At 41.6% G+C, this 24908-nt stretch overlaps 1 protein-coding gene across 6 annotated transcripts in view; it reads right to left on the bottom strand.

Annotated features, from left to right (window-relative positions):
- LOC139749432 (uncharacterized) overlaps positions 1-24908 on the bottom strand; it is a 457243-nt gene that overhangs the window by 176383 nt on the left and 255952 nt on the right. For all 6 annotated transcript variants that reach the window (XM_071663280.1, XM_071663279.1, XM_071663278.1 and 3 more), the window contains 2 exons: positions 13280-13430; positions 12884-13063 (listed from right to left, as the gene is read on the bottom strand). In XM_071663280.1, the coding sequence (XP_071519381.1) occupies positions 12884-13063; positions 13280-13430 (331 nt within the window). The remainder of the gene's footprint in view (positions 1-12883; positions 13064-13279; positions 13431-24908) is intronic.

Below are 24908 nucleotides of genomic sequence, written 5' to 3' on the forward strand. Positions count from 1 at the left end.
CTTAATACCTTCCACAGAGCATCTCTATCAACTCTATCATATGCCTTCTCCAGATCCATAAATGATACATACAAATCCATTTGCTTTTCTAAGTATTTCTCACATACATCCTTCAAAGCAAACACCTGATCCACACATCCTCTACCACTTCTGAAACCTCACTGCTCTTCCCCAATCTGATGCTCTGTACATTCCTTCACCCTCTCAATCAATACCCTCCCATATAATTTCCCAGGAATACTCAACAAACTTATACCTCTGTAATTTGAGCACTCACTCTTATCCCCTTTGCCTTTGTACAATGGCACTATGCACGCATTTCGCCAATCCTCAGGCACCTCACCATGAGTCATACATACATTAAATAACCTTACCAACCAGTCAACAATACAGTCACCCCCTTTTTTAATAAATTCCACTGCAATACCATCCAAACCTGCTGCCTTGCCAACTTTCATCTTCCGCAAAGCTTTTACTACCTCTTCTCTGTTTACCAAATCATTTTCCCTAACCCTCTCACTTTGCACACCACCTCGACCAAAACACCCTACATCTGCCACTCTATCATCAAACACATTCAACAAACCTTGATTCAAAATACTCACTCCATCTCCTTCTCATATCACCACTACTTGTTATGACCTCACCATTTGTGCCCTTCACTGAAGTTCCCATTTGCTCCCTTGTCTTATGCACTTTATTTACCTCCTTCCAGAACATCTTTTTATTTTCCCTAAAATTTAATGATACTCTCTCACCCCAACTCTCATTTGCCCTCTTTTTCACTTCTTGCACCTTTCTCTTGACCTCCTGTCTCTTTCTTTTATACATCTCCCACTCAGTTGCATTTTTTCCCTGCAAAAATTGTCCAAATGCCTCTCTCTTCTCTTTCACTAATAATCTTACTTCTTCATCCCACCACTCACTACCCTTTCTAATCAACCCACCTCCCTCTCTTCTCATGCCACAAGCATCTTTTGCGCAATCTATCCCTGATTCACTAAATACATCCCATTCCTCCCCCACTCCCCTTACTTCCATTGTTCTCACTTTTTTCCATTCTATACTCAGTCACCCCTGGTACTTCCTCACACAAGTCTCCTTCCCAAGCTCACTTACTCTCACCACCCTCTTCACCCCAACATTCACTCTTCTTTTCTGAAAACCCATACAAATCTTCACCTTAGCCTCCACAAGATAATGATCAGACATCCCTCCAGTTGCACCTCCCAGCACATTAACATCCAAAAGTCTCTCTTTTGCGTGCCTGTCAAATAACACGTAATCCAATAACGGTCTCTGGCCATCTCTCCTACTTACATAAGTATACTTATGTATATCTCGCTTTTTAAACCAGGTATTCCCAATCACCAGTCCTTTTTCAGCACATAAATCTACAAGCTCTTCACCATTTCCATTTACAACACTGAACACCCCATGTATACCCATTATTCCCTCAACTGCCACATTACTCCCCTTTGCATTCAAATCACCCATCACTATAACCCGGTCTCGTGCATCAAAACCACTAACGCACTCATTCAGCTACTCCCTAAACACTTGCCTCTCATGATCTTTCTTCTCATGCCCAGGTGCATATGCACCAATAATCACCCATCTCTCTCCATCAACTTTCAGTTTTACCCATATCAATCGAGAATTTACTTTCGTACATTCTATCACATACTCCCACAACTCCTGTTTCAGGAGTACTGCTACTCCTTCCCTTGCTCTTGTCCTCTCACTAACCCCTGACTTTACTCCCAAGACATTTCCAAACCACTCTTCCCCTTTACCCTTGAGCTTTGTTTCACTCAGAGCCAAAACATCCAGGTTCCTTTCCTCAAACATACTACCTATCTCTCCTTTTTTCACATCTTGGTTACATCCACACACATTTAGACACCCCAGCCTGAGCCTTCGAGGAGGATGAGCACTCCCCGCGTGACTCCTTCTTCTGTTTCCCATTTTAGAAAGTTAAAAATACAAGGAGGGGAGGATTTCTGGCCCCCCGCTCCCGTCCCCTCTAGTCGCCTTCTATGACACGCGAGGAATGCGTGGGAAGTATTCTTTCACCCCTATCCCCAGGGATAATATATATATATATATATTCTTCTTTTTCTTTCAAACTATTCGCCATTTCCCGCGTTAGCGAGGTAGCGTTAAGAACAGAGGACTGAGCCTTGGAGGGAATATCCTCACCTGGCCCCCTTCTCTGTTCCTTGTTTTGGAAAATTAAAAAAAAAACGAGAGGGGAAGATTTGCAGCCCCACGCTCCCTCCCCTTTTAGTCGCCTTCTACGACACACAGGGAATACGTGGGAAGTATTCTTTCTCCCCTATCCCCAGGGATAATATATATATATATATATATATATATGTGAAGGAAAATAGTGAAATTGGAGAAAAATGTAGCTTAGACATTGAAGCTTATTGATGCAGTGGTTAAATTGATGAGAACTGCTATTGACGTTTGTGTAAATAAATTATACATTTCCTTTTTTCCATAGCCAGAGGTTGAACCATTATGTGACATTCATTTTTTTCATTCATTTCAAGCTAGAAGTTTCAGTTTTCTAAATTGTTTCTTACATTTTTCATATGTATATATATGTATGTGTGTGTGTGTGTATATGTGCGTATGTATGTGTATGTGTGTGTATGTGTATATGTATATATATATGTATATTATCCCTGGGGATAGGGGTGAAAGAATACTTCCCACGTATTCCTCGCGTGTCGTAGAAAGCGACTAGAGGGGACGGGAGCGGGGGGCCAGAAATCCTCCCCTCCTTGTATTAACTTTCTAAAATGGGAAACAGAAGAAGGAGTCACGCGGGGAGTGCTCATCCTCCTCGGAGGCTCAGAGTGGGGTGCCTAAATGTGTGTGGATGTAACCAAGATGTGAAAAAAGGAGAGATAGGTAGTATGTTTGAGGAAAGGAACCTGGATGTTTTGGCTCTGAGTGAAACGAAGCTCAAGGGTAAAGGGGAAGAGTGGTTTGGGAATGTCTGGGGAGTAAAGTCAGGGGTTAGTGAGAGGACAAGAGCAAGGGAAGGAGTAGCAATACTCCTGAAACAGGAGTTGTGGGAGTATGTGATAGAGTGTAAGAAAGTAAATTCTCGATTAATATGGGTAAAACTGAAAGTTGATGGAGAGAGGTGGGTGATTATTGGTGCATATGCACCTGGGCATGAGAAGAAAGATCAAGAGAGGCAAGTGTTTTGGGAGCAGCTGAATGAGTGTGTTAGTGGTTTTGATGCACGAGACCGGGTTATAGTGATGGGTGATTTGAATGCAAAGGTGAGTAATGTGGCAGTTGAGGGAATAATTGGTATACATGGGGTGTTCAGTGTTGTAAATGGAAATGGTGAAGAGCTTGTAGATTTATGTGCTGAAAAAGGACTGATGATTGGGAATACCTGGTTTAAAAAGCGAGATATACATAAGTATACTTATGTAAGTAGGAGAGATGGCCAGAGAGCGTTATTGGATTACGTGTTAATTGACAGGCGTGCGAAAGAGAGACTTTTGGATGTTAATGTGCTGAGAGGTGCAACTGGAGGGATGTCTGATCATTATCTTCTGGAGGCTAAGGTGAAGATTTGTATGGGTTTTCAGAAAAGAAGAGTGAATGTTGGGGTGAAGAGGGTGGTGAGAGTGAGTGAGCTTGAGAAGGAGACCTGTGTGAGGAAGTACCAGGAGAGACTGAGTACAGAATGGAAAAAGGTGAGAACAATGGAAGTAAGGGGAGTGGGGGAGGAATGGGATGTATTTAGGGAATCAGTGATGGATTGCGCAAAAGATGCTTGTGGCATGAGAAGAGTGGGAGGTGGGTTGATTAGAAAGGGTAGTGAGTGGTGGGATGAAGAAGTAAGAGTATTAGTGAAAGAGAAGAGAGAGGCATTTGGACGATTTTTGCAGGGAAAAAATGCAATTGAGTGGGAGATGTATAAAAGAAAGAGACAGGAGGTCAAGAGAAAGGTGCAAGAGGTGAAAAAAAGGGCAAATGAGAGTTGGGGTGAGAGAGTATCATTAAATTTTAGGGAGAATAAAAAGATGTTCTGGAAGGAGGTAAATAAAGTGCGTAAGACAAGGGAGCAAATGGGAACTTCAGTGAAGGGCGCAAATGGGGAGGTGATAACAAGTAGTGGTGATGTGAGAAGGAGATGGAGTGAGTATTTTGAAGGTTTGTTGAATGTGTTTGATGATAGAGTGGCAGATATAGGGTGTTTTGGTCGAGGTGGTGTGCAAAGTGAGAGAGTTAGGGAAAATGATTTGTAGTGAAAGCTTTGCGGAAGATGAAAGCCGGCAAGGCAGCAGGTTTGGATGGTATTGCAGTGGAATTTATTAAAAAAGGGGGTGACTGTATTGTTGACTGGTTGGTAAGGTTATTTAATGTATGTATGACTCATGGTGAGGTGCCTGAGGATTGGCGGAATGCGTGCATAGTGCCATTGTACAAAGGCAAAGGGGATGAGAGTGAGTGCTCAAATTACAGAAGTATAAGTTTGTTGAGTATTCCTGGTAAATTATATGGGAGGGTATTGATTGAGAGGGTGAAGGCATGTACAGAGCATCAGATTGGGGAAGAGCAGTGTGGTTTCAGAAGTGGTAGAGGATGTGTGGATCAGGTGTTTGCTTTGAAGAATGTATGTGAGAAATACTTAGAAAAGCAAATGGATTTGTATGTAGCATTTATGGATCTGGAGAAGGCATATGATAGAGTTGATAGAGATGCTCTGTGGAAGGTATTAAGAATATATGGTGTGGGAGGAAAGTTGTTAGAAGCAGTGAAAAGTTTTTATCGAGGATGTAAGGCATGTGTACGTGTAGGAAGAGAGGAAAGTGACTGGTTCTCAGTGAATGTAGGTTTGCGGCTGGGGTGTGTGATGTCTCCATGGCTGTTTAATTTGTTTATGGATGGGGTTGTTAGGGAGGTAAATGCAAGAGTTTTGGAAAGAGGGGCAAGTATGAAGTCTGTTGGGGATGAGAGAGCTTGGGAAGTGAGTCAGTTGTTGTTCGCTGATGATACAGCGCTGGTGGCTGATTCATGTGAGAAACTGCAGAAGCTGGTGACTGAGTTTGGTAAAGTGTGTGGAAGAAGAAAGTTAAGAGTAAATGTGAATAAGAGCAAGGTTATTAGGTACAGTAGGGTTGAGGGTCAAGTCAATTGGGAGGTGAGTTTGAATGGAGAAAAACTGGAGGAAGTGAAGTGTTATAGATATCTGGGAGTGGATCTGGCAGCGGATGGAACCATGGAAGCGGAAGTGGATCATAGGGTGGGGGAGGGGGCGAAAATTCTGGGGGCCTTGAAGAATGTGTGGAAGTCGAGAACATTATCTCGGAAAGCAAAAATGGGTATGTTTGAAGGAATAGTGGTTCCAACAATGTTGTATAGTTGCGAGGCGTGGGCTATGGATAGAGTTGTGCGCAGGAGGATGGATGTGCTGGAAATGAGATGTTTGAGGACAATGTGTGGTGTGAGGTGGTTTGATCGAGTGAGTAACGTAAGGGTGAGAGAGATGTATGGAAATAAAAAGAGCGTGGTTGAGAGAGCAGAAGAGGGTGTTTTGAAGTGGTTTGGGCACATGGAGAGGATGAGTGAGGAAAGATTGACCAAGAGGATATATGTGTTGGAGGTGGAGGGAACAAGGAGAAGAGGGAGACCAAATTGGAGGTGGAAAGATGGAGTGAAAAAGATTTTGTGTGATCGGGGCCTGAACATGCAGGAGGGTGAAAGGAGGGCAAGGAATAGAGTGAATTGGAGCGAGGTGGTATACCAGGGTTGACGTGCTGTCAGTGGATTGAATCAAGGCATGTGAAGCGTCTGGGGTAAGCCATGGAAAGCTGTGTAGGTATGTATATTTGCGTGTGTGGACGTATGTATATACATGTGTATGGGGGGGGTTGGGCCATTTCATTCGTGTGTTTCCTTGCGCTACCTCGCAAACGCGGGAGACAGCGACAAAGTATAATAAATAAATAAATAAAAAATATATATATATATATATATATATATATATATATATATATATATATATATATATATATATATATATATATATATATTTTTTTTTTGCTTTGTCGCTGTCTCCCGCGTTTGTGAGGTAGCGCAAGAAAACAGACGAAAGAAATGGCCCAACCCACCCCCATACACATGTATATACATACGTCCACACACGCAAATATACATACCTACACAGCTTTCCATGGTTTACCCCAGACGCTTCACATGCCCTGATTCAATCCACTGACAGCAAGTCAACCCCGGTATACCACATCGATCCAATTCACTCTATTCCTTGCCCTCCTTTCACCCTCCTGCATGTTCAGGCCCCGATCACACAAAATCTTTTTCACTCCATCTTTCCACCTCCAATTTGGTGTCCCACTTCTCCTCATTCCCTCCACCTCCGACACATATATCCTCTTGGTCAATCTTTCCTCACTCATTCTCTCCATGTGCCCAAACCATTTCAAAACACCCTCTTCTGCTCTCTCAACCACGCTCTTTTTATTTCCATACATCTCTCTTACCCTTACGTTACTTACTCAATCAAACCACCTCACACCACACATTGTCCTCAAACATCTCATTTCCAACACATCCATCCTCCTGCGCACAACTCTATCCATAGCCCACGCCTCGCAACCATACAACATTGTTGGAACCACTATTCCTTCAAACATACCCATTTTTGCTTTCTGAGATAATGTTCTCGACTTCCACACATTCTTCAAGGCTCCCAGGATTTTCGCCCCCTCCCCCACCCTATGATCCACTTCGGCTTCCATGGTTCCATCCGCTGCCAGATCCACTCCCAGATATCTAAAACACTTTACTTCCTCCAGTTTTTCTCCATTCAAACTTACCTCCCAATTGACTTGACCCTCAACCCTACTGTACCTAATAACCTTGCTCTTATTCAGGGAGGGGGGATGCTATTTCATGTCTGGTAGGGTGGCAACAGGAATGGATGAAGGCAGCAAGTGAGAATATGTACATGCGTATATGTGCATATGTCTGTGTATGTACATGTATGTATACGCTGAAATGTATATATATGTATATGTGCATGTATGGGTGTTTATGTATAAACGTGTATGTGGATGGGTTGGCCATTCCTTGTCTGTTTCCTTGCGCTACCTTGCTGATGGGGGAGACGGCGATTAAGTATATACACACTCATATACACACATATACATAAATGTCCATACACGCAGATATACATACATACATACATATACAGGAACAGACATATACATATATACTATCTAACACACATACATACATAAACGTCCATATACGCACATATATATATATATACATATACAGGAACAGACATATACATATATACTATTTATTCATTTGTTGTACATAATAGATGTTTCCCACGTCAGTGAGGTTACACCGGGAAACAGACGAAAAAGGACCATCCACTTATATACACATATATGCACATAAATGCCCACAAATGCACATACACATACACATACATATCAAATCATACATACACATACACACACACACAGACATTACAAATGCACATACACATACACATACATATCAAATCATACATACACATACACACACACACAGACATTATATACATACGCATGAACATATTCATATTTGCTTGTCTTAATCCCTTTTCGTCGCTACCCCATCCCACAGGAAAACAGCATCGCTATCCCCTGCATCAGCGAGGCAACGCCAGGAATACAGACAAAAAGGCCACATTCGTTCACATTCTGTCTCTAGCTGTCATGTGTAATGCACTGAAACCAGAGTTCCCAATCCACATCCAGGCCCTACAGACCTTTCCATGGTTTATCCCCTCTGCTTCACATGCTCTGGTTCAGTCCATTGACAGCACATCGACCCCAGTATACCACATCTTTCCAATTTACTCTATTCCCTACACGCCTCTCACCCTCCTGTTTGTTCAGGCCCCGATTGCTCAAAATCTTTTTCACACCTCCAATCTGGTCTCCCACTTCTTGTCCCCTCCACCTCTGACACATATACCCTCTTTGTCAATCTTTCCTCACTCAATCTCTCCATGTCCCCAAGCCATTTCAACACACTCTCCTCTGCACTCTCAACCACACTCTTTTTATTACCACACATCTCTCTTACCCTATCATTACATAACCAAACCACCTCACACAACATATTGTCCACAAACGTTTCATTTCCAACATATCCACTCAAAAACTGACTCACCTCCCAGGCCCTCTCATCCCCAACAGACTGCATACTCACCCCTCTCTCCAAAACTCTTGCATTTACCTCCCTAATCACCTTATCCATAATGAAATTAAACAACCATGGGGCCGTCAAACACCTGTGCTGCAAACCGACATTCACTGGGAACCAATCACTCTCCTCTTTTCCTACTCATACAAATGCCTTACATTTTGGTAAAAACTTTTCACTGCTTCTCGCAACTTACCTCCTACACCACTCTTAAAACCCAGCACAAAGCACCTCTACAAACCTTATCACTATGCCTTCTCCAGATCCATAAGTGCAACATACAAATCCATCAGTTTTTCTAAGTGCTTCTCACATACAGTCATCAAACACCTGATCCACACATCCTATACTACTTTGGAAACCACAATGCTCTTCCCCAGTCTGATACATGCCTTCATTTTCTCAATCAATATCCTCCCATATAATTTTCTAGAAATACTCAACAAACTTATGCTTCTGTAATTTGAACATTCACCTTTATCCACTTTACCTTTGTACAATGGCACTATGCATGCATTCCACCAATCCTCGGGCATTTAACCATGTCCATACACACATTGAATATCCATACCAACTAATCAACAACACAGTTATCCCTTTTTTCAATAAATTCCACTGCATTACCATCAAAACCCATCGCCTTGCTGGATTTCATCTTCCGCAAAGCTTTCACTACCGGTTCTCTCTTCACCAAACCATTCTCCCTAATCCTCTCAATTTGCACACCACCCTGACCAAAACGCCTTATATCTGCCACTCTATTATCAAAAACATTCAGCAGTCCTTCAAAATACTCACCCCATTTTCTTCTCACTTCATCAGTACCTGCTATCATCTCACCACTTGCCCCCTTCACCAATGTTCCCATTTGTTCTCTTGACTTATGCACATTATCTACCTCCTTCCAAAACATCTATTTATTCTTCCTAAAATTTAATGATACTCTCTAACCCAAACTCTCAAACTCTTGCACCTTTCTTTTGACCTCCTGCTGCTTTCTTTTACACATCTCCCAGTCATTTGCACTAATTCCCTACAAGTATCATCCAAACACCTCTTTTCTCTTTGACTAACAACCTCACTTCTTCATTCCACCACTCACTACTCATTTTAATCTGCCCACCTCCCACTTTTCTCATGCCACATACATCTTTTGTGCAAGCCATCACTGCTTCCCTTAATACATCCCATTCCTCACACAAGTGTTCCTTCCAAACTCACATACTCTCACCAATCTCTCCACAACATTCTCTCTTCTTTTCTGAAAACCTCTACAAGTCTTCACCTTCGCCTCCACAAGACAGTGATCAGACATCCCTCAAGCTGCCCCTCTCAGCACATTAACGTCCAAAAGTCTCTCTTTTACATGTTTATCAATTAACACGTACTCCAATTTACCATCTTTCCTACTCACATACGTATACTGAAGTATATTTCTCTTTTTAAACCAAGTACTCCCAATCACCAGTCTTTTTACAGCACACAAATCTACAAGCTCTTCAGTATTTCCATTTGCAACACTGAACACCCCAATGTACACCAATCATACCCTCAACTGCCACATTATTCACCTTTGCATTTAAATCACTCATTAGTATAACCTGGTCTCAGGCATCAAAACTGCTAACGCACTCACTCAGGTGATTCCAAAACACTTGCCTCTCATGATCTTTATTCTCATGATCAGGTGCATAGGCACCAATAATCACCCATCTCTCTCCATCCACTTTCAGGTTTACCCACATCAATCTAGAATATACTTTCTTACTCTCTATCACATACTCCCACAACTCCTGCTTTAGGAGTAGTGCTACTCCTTCCTTAGCCCTTGTCCTCTAACCAACCCTCGACTTTACTCCCAAGACTTTCCTAATCCACTCTTCCCTTTTATCCTTTAGCTTCATTTCACTCACAGCCAGAACATCCAGGTTTCTTTCCTCAAACATACTACCTATCTCTCCTTTCTTCTCATCTTGGTTACATCCATACACATTCAGACACCCAAATCTGAGCCTTTGAGGAAGATGAGCACTCCCCGCGTGACTCATTCTTCTGTTTCCCTTTTTAGAAATTCAAATATGAGAGGGGGTTGCCAACCCCCCACTCCTGCCCCCTTTAGTTGCCTTCTACAACACTTGGGGTAAAACTTGGAAAGTATTCTTTCTCCCCTATCCCCAGGGATATATATATATATTTTTTTTCTATCATACATGATCACCATTTCCTGTGTCAGTGTGGTAGCGCCAGGAAACAGGGAATGAAAAAGATGTTTTGGAAGGGGGTAAATAATGTGCATAAGACAAGATATCAAATGGGAACATCAGTGAAGAGGCAAGTGGGAATGTAATAACAGGTAGTGATGAAGTGAGGAGATAGAGTATTTTGAAGGTTTGGTGAATGTTTTTTGATGACAAAGTGGCAGATGTAGGGTGTTTTGGTCAGGGTGGTGTGTGAAGTGAGGATCAGGGAGAATGGTTCGGTAAAGAGAGAAACGGTAGTGAAAGCTTTACGGAAGATGAAATTCAGCAAGGCAGTGGGTTTGGATGGTACTGCAGTGGAATTTATTAAAAAAGGAGGTGACTGTGTTGTTGGTTGGTTGGTAAGGATATTCAATGTATGTATGGCCCAAGGTGAAGTACCTGAGGATTGGCGGAATGCATGCATATTGCCATTGTACAAAGGCAATAAGTTTGTTGAGAATTCCTGAGAAATTACATGGGAGGGTATTGATAGAGAGGGTGAAGGCATGTATAGAGCATTAGACTAGGGAAGAGCAGTGTGGTTTCAGAAGTGGTAGAGAATGCGTGGATCAGGTGTTTGCTTTGAAGAATGTGTGTGAGAAATACTTAGAAAAACAGATGGATTTGTAAGTAGCATTTATGGATCTGGAGAAGACATATGATATAGCTGACAGGGATGCTTTGTGGAAGGTCTTAAAGAGTATATGGTATGGGAGGTAAGCTGCTAGAAGCAGTGAAAAGTCTCTCCCAAGGAAGTAAGGCTTGTGTATGAGTATGAAGAAAGGAGAGTGATTGGCTACCAGTGAATGTTGGTTTATGGAAGGGATGTGTATTGTCCCCATTGTTGTTTCATTTGTTCATGGATGGGGTGATTAGGGAGGTAAATGCAAGACATTTGGAGAGAAGGGATGAGAAGGGAAGCAAGTCGTTGTTGTTTGCCGATGATACAGCTCTAGTGGCTGATTTGAGTGAGAAACTGCAGAAGTTGGTGATTGAGTTTGGAAAAGTGTGTGAAAGGAGAAAGTTGAGAGTAAATGTGAATAAGAGCAAAGTTATTGGGTTCAGCAGGGTTGAGGGACAATTTAACAGGGATATAAGTTTGAACAGAGAAAAATTGGAGGAAGTGAAGTGTTTTAGATATCTGGGAGTGGACTTAGCAGTGAATGGAGCCATGGAAGTGGAAGTGAGTCACAGGGTGCGGGAGGGGGAGAAGGTTCTGGGAGCAATGAAGAATGTGTGGAAGGAGAGAACATTATCTTGAAGAGCAAAAATGGGTATGTTTGAAGGAACAGTGGTTCCAACAATGTTGTATGGTTGTGAGGCATGGGCTATAGAAAGGGTTGTACAAAGGATGGTGGAAGTGTTGGAAATGAAATCTGTGAGGACAATTTGTGCTTTGAGGTGTTTTGATCGAGTAAGTAATGAAAGGGAAAGTGAACTGTGTGGAAATAAAAAGACGGCACTTGAGAGAGCAGAAAAGGGTTTGTTGAAATGGTTTGGACATATGGAGAAAATGAGTGAGGAAAGGTTGACAATGAGGGTATATGTGTCAGAGGTGGAGGGAAGAAGGAGAAGCAGGAGACCAAATTGGAGGTGGAAGGAAGGAGTGTAAATGATTTTGAGTGATTGGGGCCTGATCATACAGGAGGGTGACAGGCATGCAAGGAGTAGATTGAATTGGAACAGTGTGGTATACTGGGGTTGACGTGCTATCAATGGACTGAACTAGGGCATGTAAAGCATCAGGGGTATACCATGGAAAGGTCTGGATGTGGAAAGGGAGCTGTGGTTTTGGTAGACCGAAATTACAGCTTCTTTTCCACATCTAGACCCCAGAGACTTTTCCATGGCTTAACCCCAGATGTTTCACATGCCTTTGTAACTAGGGTCTGCCTGTTTGAGGTTACACTGTGAGTGAAAAGTCATCTTTGGCAAAGTTGTATCAATTGAAGGAGAGTCTTGTCAAAGAACTTCTCTTCAACAAAGGAGTCTACTTTTCCCTGCTACTGGGAGTAGTGTAGCCTTAGGATGCAAGAACTTTTACAAAGGTCCTGGGTACAAATGGCACTCTTTCTTGGAATATGGTCCTGGGGTAGTTATCAATAGATATTTGTGTGTATAACGAAAAGGATGTATCAGTTGGGCTCTGTTGTAGTTGTTTTTCTAAATATTTCTAATTCCATCCAAAGCAATTTTTTCTGCAAGTTCCAAATAAATGCAAACTATACATAAACCCACTGAGCATGATATGCTTGCTCCTATGAAAACCTAATTCTCCAAAACTACAAACAATTAAATCTATAACACTGTTAATGTCCTATGGATCATTCATGCCTAGACTAAAGGGAATTCAATTTTCTAAAATAAAAAAAAGTAAAAACCTGGAGTGCTTGTGACGGTCCCAAGCAGCCGACTGACGACCACCGGTCCAATCTGGTTGATGGCGGTGACGAGGAGGAGGAACGTGCGAAGAGAAATGATCTGCGTGTTCTAAGCGTTCCAATCCCCGGTGCTCCTCAACCCATGCTTCATGAACGCGAGGGTCAATACTAGTGCCACTCCTATGGTATTTTCAACATATATAGATACATATATTTTTTCGTATATACATTCATAATGTATGCATAATCTTAATGTTTATGCAACACTAATTAGAAAATAAGGCTAATCTTGATAACATTCAATAGGGTAAGAAAGCAAGGAAATAATCATACCATAATCATATATGCATGCTCTTAAAAAAGAAAAGAAAAATGATAATAATGATAATATCCTACCGTCTGCGTTCATCTGAGAAACGTGCATCAATGGCTGGGGCTCTTCGGTCAGAACGACGGTCATCAATCGGTGGTATTCCACGACGGTCATGAAGTGACAACTCATCATAACGACTACGTCCGCTATCATAACGAGCACGTTCTCGTTCACCTGAATAAATTGGTGACAAAATGAAGATCCCATGTTCAAGTGAATTGGAATGAACCACATAATATAATCTTGGCAATTACACTTATTCTATTAACTGCCACAGGCTTGTATTAAACCAATTCCAGACTTACAGCATTTATGGATCTGGAGAAGGCATATGATAGAGTTGATAGAGATGCTCTGTGGAAGGTATTAAGAATATATGGTGTGGGAGGCAAGTTGTTAGAAGCAGTGAAAAGTTTTTATAGAGGATGTAAGGCATGTGTACGTGTAGGAAGAGAGGAAAGTGATTGGTTCTCAGTGAATGTAGGTTTGCGGCAGGGGTGTGTGATGTCTCCATGGTTGTTCAATTTGTTTATGGATGGGGTTGTTAGGGAGGTGAATGCAAGAGTTTTGGAAAGAGGGGCAAGTATGAAGACTGTTGTGGATGAGAGAGCTTGGGAAGTGAGTCAGTTGTTGTTCGTCGATGATACAGCGCTGGTGGCTGATTCATGTGAGAAACTGCAGAAGCTGGTGACTGAGTTTGGTAAAGTGTGTGAAAGAAGAAAATTAAGAGTAAATGTGAATAAGAGCAAGGTTATTAGGTACAGTAGGGTTGAGGGTCAAGTCAATTGGGAGGTAAGTTTGAATGGAGAAAAACTGGAGGAAGTGAAGTGTTTTAGATATCTGGGAGTGGATCTGGCAGCGGATGGAACCATGGAAGCGGAAGTGAATCATAGGGTGGGGAGGGGGCGAAAATCCTGGGAGCCTTGAAGAATGTGTGGAAGTCGAGAACATTATCTCGGAAAGCAAAAATGGGTATGTTTGAAGGAATAGTGGTTCCAGCAATGTTGTATGGTTGCGAGGCGGGGGCTATGGATAGAGTTGTGCGCAGGAGGGTGGATGTGCTGGAAATGAGATGTTTGAGGACAATGTGTGGTGTGAGGTGGTTTGATCGAGTAAGTAATGTAAGGGTAAGAGAGATGTGTGGAAATAAAAAGAGCGTGGTTGAGAGAGCAGAAGAGGGTGTTTTGAAATGGTTTGGGCACATGGAGAGAATGAGTGAGGAAAGATTGACCAAGAGGATATATGTGTCGGAGGTGGAGGGAAAGAGGAGAAGTGGGAGACCAAATTGGAGGTGGAAAGATGGAGTGAAAAAGATTTTGTGTGATCGGGGCCTGAACATGCAGGAGGGTGAAAGGAGGGCAAGGAATAGAGTGAATTGGATCGATGTGGTATACCGGGGTTGACGTGCTGTCAGTGGATTGAATCAGGGCATGTGAAGCGTCTGGGGTAAACCATGGAAAGTTGTGTGGGGCCTGGATGTGGAAAGGGAGCTGTGGTTTCGGGCATTATTGCATGACAGCTAGAGACTGAGTGTGAACGAATGGGGCCTTTGTTGTCTTTTCCTAGTGCTACCTCGCACACATGAGGGGGGAGGGGGATGGTATTCCATGTGTGGCGAGGTGGCGATGGAAATGAATAAAGGCAGACAGTGTGAATTGTGTGCATGGGTATATATGTATGTGTCTGTGTGTGTATATATATATGTGTACATTGAGATGTATAGGTATGTATATTTGCGTGTGTGGACGTGTATGTATATACATTGTGTATGGGGGTGGGTTGGGCCATTTCTTTCGTCTGTTTCCTTGCGCTACCTCGCAAACGCGGGAGACAGCGACAAAGCAAAATAAATAAATAAATAAACATTAATAATGGCCATTAATAAAGGCTTGCTTGTTGACTTATCTGTATCAGTTAAATGTTCAATTATTCTGATTCATAAAAATTCCTGAACTTACTTTTAACATATTCTAACTTACCTTTGAAGTATCTGCATATGACTGATACAGACAATCAAATGTTTCACTTAATCTTTGAAGCCTCTTTTTGTATAAATATGTATAATCTTAGGACATAACTTCAAGCATCAACATCTATTTTAGAGAAAAGGGAAGGCTGGGTGGATTGATTGTATCTGGACTTCCAGAATACATTTGACACTGTGCTGCATGGGAGGCTGGTCTAGAAATTAAATCACCACCTAAATCATCAGGCAGCATTATGGGGGTTATCCTTCAATGGATAGAAAATTATCTTAGAGCAAGGGAACAAAGACATGTCAGAGGAACCTTCTCAAAATGGATAGAGGTTGCCAATGGAAAGCAGCAGGGTTCTGTTCTGGAACTGTTACTCTTCTTGATCAATGTGAATAACTTGCCAAAAGATATGGGCTCCTAACAGAATAAGTTTGTAGATGATGCAAAGGTCACAAGGAACATGAAAAGTGAAGAGGATTGCATCAACTTACAAGGGGACCTTGACAGACCAAAGCTGGTCGGACATGCTATTGATGCAATTCAACCAAAGAGAATGTAAATTAATGAAGGTGCATCATTGTCAATACAAAAAAAGGCCTTGACATGATTTTCACCTAGCAGAAAATTAGCTCCAGGAACTTTGTGTGATAAAGACTAGGGAGAAGACATCATTCCAAATCTGTCATCAGTCCCATCTTAAGAGAATGGTTTAGGAAACCAACTATCTGCTTGCAAATATTAGAAGTACAATGAAGTTCATGGATAAGGAAACATTTAGTAAGCTGTATAAATCCTACTCATAAGGCCAAAACAAGACTACAGTTCTCAAGTTACATCACTGCACTTAAAAGAAGCACAAAGAGATAACAGAACAAGCCTAAAGGAGAGAAACAAAGAGGTTCCAAAGTTAAGACAACTGAGTTACATGGAAAGGAAAGAGGTGTTAAATTTGCCTATCATGGAAAAGAAGAGAGAGAGGTGACCTGATCACAACTTTTGAGTTTATAAAACAGACTGATGATGAAGACAGTGAACATTTCTTCAGAAGATGTAAAGACAGAACATCCTGAGGAGTACCATGAAATTTAGCAAGAAACTTTCTAAAAACAGGTATTATTAATATATTTATTTTGCTTTGTCGCTGTCTCCCACGTTTGCGAGGTAGCACAAGGAAACAGACGAAAGAAATAGCCAAACCCACCCCCATACACATGTATATACATACACGTCCACACACGCAAATATACATACCCATACATCTCAATGTACACATAGACACATACATATATACACATACACACAATTTACACTGTCTGCCTTTATTTATTCCCATCGCCACCTCGCCACACATGGAATAACATCCCCCTCCCCCCTCATGTGTAACAGGAAGAATAATTTAATAAAAGATGTCAAAAAGCAAGGAAGCTTCAAGATGTGCAAAGGCAAAGATAATGGCAACACTCAAGCCAAACAGCTTTTGCTAGATACAAGACAGCAGGGAATGAGTAGAGCAGGATAAAAAGGAAACAAACTTGAAAAAAAATTAGACATAGAGGGAAATAATCCAAAACTCTTCCACAAATTTCCCAAGAATAAATTGTCAGTTAAATAGCAGTTAATTAGGACACAGGATTTAAAGGGAAGAATTGTAGGGGATTCTGTAAGGATATATGAGGAAATAAATTACAAGTTCAAAAGAGTTTTCACAATGGAAGACAAAGGATGACACCAGTGAGATGGAGTAGAGATGAGGTTTCTGAAAACATTGATATACCTAATGCAGACATTAAAAAATATCAAAAGGTCTTGACCCACACAAGGATCATCCTCTGAATGAAATTTCACTACATTTGCAGAAACACTGAACAAAACTCTTGAAACACGGATGAAGATGTAGCATGAGAGGGGCATGATGCCAGGAGAGTGGAAAAGGGTATATACATAAGAAAGGAGACTGTCTCAGTGATGAGTGCAGTCTGTAAGGTTCTGGAATGACTTTCTACAGAGGAAAAATTAACCAAGTGAGGAAAGGAAGGAAAGGAAGTCAAATGTAAACAGTAACTGGTAGGTAGCGCAGCTAACGACCAGGGAGGTATGTTATCAGTAATGGGTATTGGCAAGGTTAGTGATAGAGAAAGGAGACCGGAACAGGCACTGAACTACAGACCAGTCTCAGTGATGAGTGTGGTCTGCAAGGTTCTGGAATGACTTTCTCCTGTGGGGAAATTACCCAACTGAGAGACTGCACAATTATTGGGAAAGGAAATCTCTGTAGGTAGTAGATGGTATACAGCCAACAACCACGGAGGTATATTACCAGTACCACCCACGTGGATATTGGGAGGGTTAGTGATGTCTGTGTAGTGAGCCAGCGTTTCAGTGGTTGTCAAGCTGCATTCTGCCCGCAAACATACAATCTTTCCTTGTCATGAATAACATGTGACAACACTTATCTAACACAACTCATTCTCTGTAAATACATTTTCCTATGGTGAGCACTATGCACTAGCCATGTCTTTAATCAAAATGGCAGGAGCAATAGACAGAAGTAGTACGAAGGAACTTTTAAGCATGAGTATCAAGTAGAAACATGTGGTTGAGGTAGTAAGTAGGAACATTATGCAAGAGCATTAAGTAGTAACAGTCAGTGTGAACATTTGGTAGAGGCCTCTGCAAACACTGCACTAAAGATGCCCTCTGCCAGTGGCCTGTTAAGGGTGAAGCACTAAAGGCTACAAAGTGGCACTTTGTAGCACTGGAGTTGACTAGTTATGGAGACTCTACTGTCATGGCCACCCCCTTGAGGGAGTTGCAAGTAGGAACAGGCATCAGAGATACATACAGATAGATAAAAATCATGTGTAACAAACATTTCAGATTTATAAAAAAAAGAGTGAGTCCCATCTTAAGCAAAAAGGAAGGCTGGGTGGATTGTTTATATATGGACATCAGTAAAGCATTTGAAACTTTATTAAATGGAAGGCTGATAGGAGAGTGTGTCACCTAGCACAAATCAGGGGGAAAACTTCTTTAATGGACAGAAGATTATCTACAGATGATTATCTAAGTGGAAGGGAACAAAGTACACATGTCAGAGGAGCTTTCTTAAAATTAGATATGGTTACTGGTAGAGTGCCACAGCATTTGGTTCTAGGACCATTACTCTTCTTGATCTATGCACATGACTTACCTGAAGGTATGGACTTCTACCTGAATATGCTTGAAGGTGATGCAAAAATCATAAGGGAAGTGAAAAGTGTAGAGGGCTGCATCATCTTTAAAAGGGTACCTTTTACACTACAAAGTTGGTCTGATATGTGGGCAATGGAATTCACCCTGAGCAATTGTAAAATAATAAGGATGGGATAAAGTGAGAGGTCTTAATATGATCATTATCTTGCAGATAATAAGTTTCTGGATTCTGCATGTCAAAAGGAGTGTGTCAACATCATATCACATTAGAATATTTAAGGAAACCAACTGTCTACTTGCAAATATTACAACAGCTTTAAGGTATATGGATAAGGAAATGTTTAGCAGGCTGTCATAATCTACACAAGGCAAAAACTAGAAACTACTTCTCAAGTTTGCTCATTCCATCCAAAGAAGCACAAAGAGCCAAGAAGCCTTACATTTGCCCACCTTATAAGAGAGAAGAGTGAGGGATGATCTGATTATAATCATTACGTTTTTAAAGCAAATTGATGATGTAAACAATGAACAAGTCTTCAAAAGATGTAAAGACATGACAACCAGAGGACATATGAAATTAATCAAGAAATGAATCTACAAAGATGTAAAGAAGTATTTTTACTGTATAAGAGTGGTGGACATATAGACCAAAATGATGGAAGACATGGTTAATGCAGACAGCAGACACAAATTCAAGAAGTTATACATTAGCAGAGAACGTTCCAAAGAGGGGGCCCCAAAGTGAAAAACTTCCTTCCCTAACAGTAAATAGATCATTATATATGTGGGTGAAGTGTTTGGCATGATGAAAGTGGGATGTGAATGTATGAAAAAGGGTAGTAAATTATGGGATCAGGAAGCTAAATTGCAAGTGGAAGAGAAAAGAGAAGTGTATGGATGGCAAATGCAGGGAAGAAGTGAGAGTAACTGAGGAGAAAGCATGAAAAAGAGACAAGAGGTCAAATGAGAACTTACAGAGACATTAAATGAGACATGGACAAGAGCACTGAACTTAGGAGAGGATAAGAATATGTTTTGGAAACTAGAGAATGATGTGAGGAGAACAAGAGGTAGTGGGTTGTTGACAACAGCTTCGAGGGTGGTACTACCGTCCTGACTGAGGAGCGTTACAGTGGTGCCCAGAACCATCTTACACTCTCCCTGTCAGGACTGCTGGACTTACTTTTTGTCTCATCAAAATGGGACAACTGAGCTAGTCCTATTTTTTCATCTTACAAGCACCATGCAATTATTCAAAGCTTGCTTATCATTATTACCATGCTTTCACATAAGTACCTTGGCCAATTCCTGACCACTCAAACACTTATAAGTATCACTGTGACAGAGTCAGTCAAATACGACCCCTAACCTCTAGTATCATGGGGCACTAAAAATCCTTGTTTCTGCCTGACTCTACAGCCAATGTGAGGGAGGGCTCTGGCAATAGTAGTACTGGCCCCTCCCCTGACCTTCCTCTGCCTGTTAGACCTTCCTTTTTCTATTCACTATACAGGTATACCACTGATTTTCTGGCAATCTTGGTTCCAAAGCCTTGTCGGATTAACCATTTTGCTGGACCAACCGTGGTTACGTAATAATAATTCATCAACACACCTCTAACCCACTAACTATACATCCCCATATGTTTAAAGTATACCATGGACTACTAGAAATTTGAATTAGACAAATATTAAATGTTTGAGCACCCTAAGATGCTAAGTCTGTCCTTAGATTGTTTGAATCCAGTGGGGCATCTAGGGTGTGGCAGGTAGGGCAAGTGCCCTAGGTGCCACTTGAAGGGGGGCGCCAGTGGCGTAATGGCATCCTGGATCCAGACAATGATTCAGATCTTAAAGATTTAGATTTCTTGACCATGAAAACATGTCTTTGGCATTTGGAATCACATTGATATCATTATCAGTTCAATAGTTATTCACAAAAATTGATATTTCCGTAATGGTGTCCTAGATACAGACAATGATTTGGATCACTCCCAAAATCTAATCAATTGGTCCTTGTGTCATTTCTGACTTTCCCTGAAAATTTCATCAAAATCTGTTCATTACTTTTGTTGAAAGTTGCTCACAAACAAACGCCAGTAAAAACATAATCTCCTTGGCAGAGGTAATAAGAATAAATAACATTGGTGTCATGTTTGGACAGGGGCACAATTTCAGTGCTTGCCATAGGTGCTATTTCCCCTAGATATGCCCTGTTTGAATCCTGTGGGGTCTTCTTCATCTTCTGTTATTAGGGTTTTCCTAGGTGTGCATCGCCAGAATAATGCAGTTTCGTTTGCATTATACACCTGCTCAGGATTGAGGCGCTCGTCAGTTACAAGTTTCGTAAATTCATCCACATACTTGGCAGCTCCTTCGTGGTTTGCAGACCGCTTTTCTCTGCACACCTTATTCATGGACATTCTGTGACGCTTCTTGAATTTCTGAAGCCATCCTTCACTATAGTCACGCTCATATTGTAATTTAAGTTCTTTATGGAACAACTTAGCCTGATCCATCATCATCCATCACTCTGACGCTGTCGAAACCTTTCCATCATCACTCGATCGTGCTCAGTACTCTTATCATCTTTCATAGTTTTTCTAATCGTCATTTGCTTCTTGGAATCGCTGTCTGCTTAGAATTTCAAAATTTTCTCCCTTTGCTTCTTTATATCATAAACAGTTGATGAACTAAACTGTAGATGTCACACAGCTTATGCACCAAAACACCAAGATCCATTTTTTCAACAATTCTACTTTATCTTGCATCGATATGGACTGGTGTTTACGTAAGACACCACAACTGACACTCTCATATGTCTTAGAAGCCATAGCTGTGGCTGCCCAGTAAACTAGTCTGGTGGCCGTGGTAATTTCAATTTCCCTCATGTAATTTTGTCCGGGTTAAAGGAGGTGCCGAACCATCAGCTGCTGTAAATTCGGTGGTGTACCTTTACCAACATTTTTGGTTTCTCTGGTAACCTATCCTCAACTGAACATCATCTGTCTAGTACCTCTCCTAATATCTTACTTCTCTGAGACAGTTGTCTAATGTTTTCATTAGTCCCTTTTTCATATCTATCTATGACCTCCACTCACGATTCCAGTTCAAAGGTGGTGTTTGTGCTTATTCCAACATCAACACACCTGCTGCACACCTCAAGGACCTTCAGTTTCCAAACTTTGATGTTATGTTGCTCAAGGTCTGTCCCACTACTTCCACATTTTTTTCTGTTTTCTCCTAATTCAGCAACTCTTTTATCCTTCTTTGAGTATCCTCTCACCTGCAAGCCAAGCTCCTCCGCCTTAGGTATTTGAATGTTCACCATAGAGAATGGTTGAATTCCTCCCATATGGATGGGGGAGGAATTGAAGCACTCACATTCTCCATTCTTAATGATGAGAGCAAATTATCTCCCAACCTACCCATATTCCTGACCACTGTGATCACTCTCCTAATATTCTGGACTTGTTTTTCACCACAAATCTATCCCACTGTAACTAAACAATCTTGGTTCATCTGATCATACTTTCATAAATGTATCAATTCAAACAGCTCTTCCCCTCCAGAAGCCCCTTCTAAGTATAAATATTGGCACCTCAACAAAGTAGACTGGAATAATCTATGTAACTTCTTTTCTGACTTTCCTTAGGCAAATTACTGTCTCTTATGTAGTGATGCTTCTGCCTCCATCAAATGCAAAGCAGGTGTTATTCTTGCGGGAATGGAAGCTTTTATCCCCTCTTTCTCCAAGACGACCTCTTCATCCAATCCATGGTTCAACCATTCCTGTTCTGAGGCCATTCAGGCAAAGGATCAAGCATATTGGGCTTAGAAAACTCTCCCTCCTCTGGCTCCCATTCAGCTTTAAGCACTGCCTGCAATTGCTGCAAGTGCATCATCCATGAGGCAAAGCGTTCCTTTATTCAAAGTAAGTGCAATAACCTCTCCTTGTCATCTACTGATAGGTTTTTCTTGTCTTTAGCTAAGGGCATCTCTAATAACTTCTGATGCTCTACCTTCCCTTGATTTTTCTGCTCTGATGGTACTATAGCTGTCCCTCCTGTAAACAAAGCAACTCTCTCTGGTTCCCATTTTTCCTCTAACTCCACCTTGGATGACCCTAACATTCCTTCACCCCCTGATGCTCCTCTTACCAGCCCCTTCCCATAATCTCTTTTCAGACTGTTCAAAAAGTGCTTCTTTCTCTGGAAACAAGTAAAGCTTTTGGTCCTCATGGCATCCACCTTTGTGTACAGAAAGAGTGTGCCTCTGAACTTGCAGAGTTTGCTCGTCTGTCACGTTTCTGTTTAAAAACCAAAACTCTTCCTTCTCCTTTGAAATATGCATTGACACATCCCATCCTTAAGAAGGGTGACCATTCTGACCCCTCTAACTATTGTACTACTGCTCTGATATCTACCATATCCAAAGTCTTTGAATCCCTCCTCAACTCCCATATCCTTAAACACCTCAAAAATCACAGACTTCTCTCTGATCACCGGTATGGCTTCCATGAAGCAAGATCCACTGGTGATATACTTTCCTATCTAATAAAGTCTGGTCATTATCCATGAAAGATTTTGGGGAGTTATGTGTCATTGCCCTTAACATATCTAAGACTTCTGACAGGGTGTGGCATTGGGGTCTCATCTCTAAGCTCCCCTCTTTTGGCTTCCTTCCCTCACTTTACTCCTACATATCTAGCTTCCTCTCAGGGCGATCTACCTCTGTTATTGTTGATGAATCAGCCTCCCCTCTTTTCTCCATCAACAGTGGTTTTCCTCAAGGTTCTGTCCTGTTCCCTACACTTTTTCCTCCTTTTTTCAACAATTTCCTCTCCTCCACAAATAATCCAATGCACTCATACGCTGATGCCTCAACACTGCATTTCTCCACATCCTTCAATTCTGCTTCCACTTCCCTCACTCAATCTGCATCTCATCTTGACACAGCCTCCTCAATAAATTCAGACTTGGACAGGATATCTCAGTGGGGTATACAAAATCTTGTTAAGTTTAATGCCTCCATGACCCAGTTTCTACCTCTCTATCAAAAACTTCTCACAATTCTCGTCTCTCCTTTGACAGTTCTGTAATTCCAACTCCTGACTCAATGAAAAAGACTTGGCATTACTATAACATCCACTCTTTCTTGTGGGCCTCATATTACAGGAATAGTTAAGTCTGCCAATAAGAAACTGGGAGTCCTGTTTACACGTCATAACTCCTTCTCTTCAGCACAGTTGCTCAGTTTATACAAGGCATTGATTCATCCTTGTATGGACTACTGCTCTCACATTTGGGGTACTTCTAGCTCTGCATCCTTACTTGACAGTTGAGTCAAAAGTGGTCTGATTATAAACTGTCCCCAGTTAACTTCCAAGCTTGACCCCCTTGCCCTATGCTGCAATGTTGGCTCACTTTCCCCCTTCTAATGGTATCATTTTGGTTTTTGCTCCCGAGAGCAGGCTGCTTGTGTGCCCATACCACTAGCTAGACCACGCAATACTCAGGAAGTTGCTGCGTCACATGATTATTGTGTGGCCATCAGCAACTCAAAGGTGGGCCGTTTTGAAACCTGCTTCTTTCCTTACATGTCGAAGCTTTGGAACTCTCTACCCCTCTCATTTCTTTCCCAATAACTATGATATGGCACATTTCAAAAGAAAGGTTTTTCACTTTCTCAAAATCTTGAAATACTTTATCTTGTCTTTTCCTTTTCCATTTCATAATTCTCTCTATATTCTAATTAAGTCCCAGCCATAATGTGGACTTCTGTCTGTGACTGGAGCCTTCAACATGAAAAAATAAATTGAAGAAAAAGTGAGGGGAGCAGATAGACATGGGGTGACAGATAAAGAAGGGATGAAAAAGAGATGAAGTGTTCTGAAGAACTGATGAATGTGTCAGATGATACGGTGGTGAATGTGGTGTGTTTGGGAAGAGATGGCATGCAAAATTGGAGAATTCTCCCAAGTGGCATGGTGAAAATAAAGTAAGTTGTGAAAGCCTTTCCTATGATGAAGTGTGAGAAAGCAGCAGGAGTGGATGGGACTGCAGCTGAGTTTCTCAAGAAAGGGGTAGACTGTGTTGTTGACTGGTCAGTAAGGCTTTTCAATGGGTGAATGGCCTAAGGTTAAGTGAGGTGTCTGAGAACTGGCAGAATGCATATATATAGCACCTCATATAAAGGCAGGAAGACAAAAGTAAATGCTCAGATTACATAGCAGACTTAGTTAAGTGTATGGGTGAGTGGTGGAAGGCACAAAAGATATGACTGGTGAGGATCAGCGTCAAATCAGGAGAGATAGAGGATGTGTGGATCAGGTATTCCTGAAGTATTGCTGGAGTCTATGGAGGTCTACCTACACTGCTTGGGCTGTGGCTAACCTGTTGAACTGGGATGTTGACTGACAAAGCTAGATGCCAGTGCCTCCAGGGCCATATAATCACCACAGCCTGGCTGGTGAGGTACATTGT

Source organism: Panulirus ornatus, chromosome 7 (genome assembly GCF_036320965.1).
Source record: "Panulirus ornatus isolate Po-2019 chromosome 7, ASM3632096v1, whole genome shotgun sequence".
NCBI classification, from domain to species: Eukaryota; Metazoa; Arthropoda; class Malacostraca; order Decapoda; family Palinuridae; genus Panulirus; species Panulirus ornatus.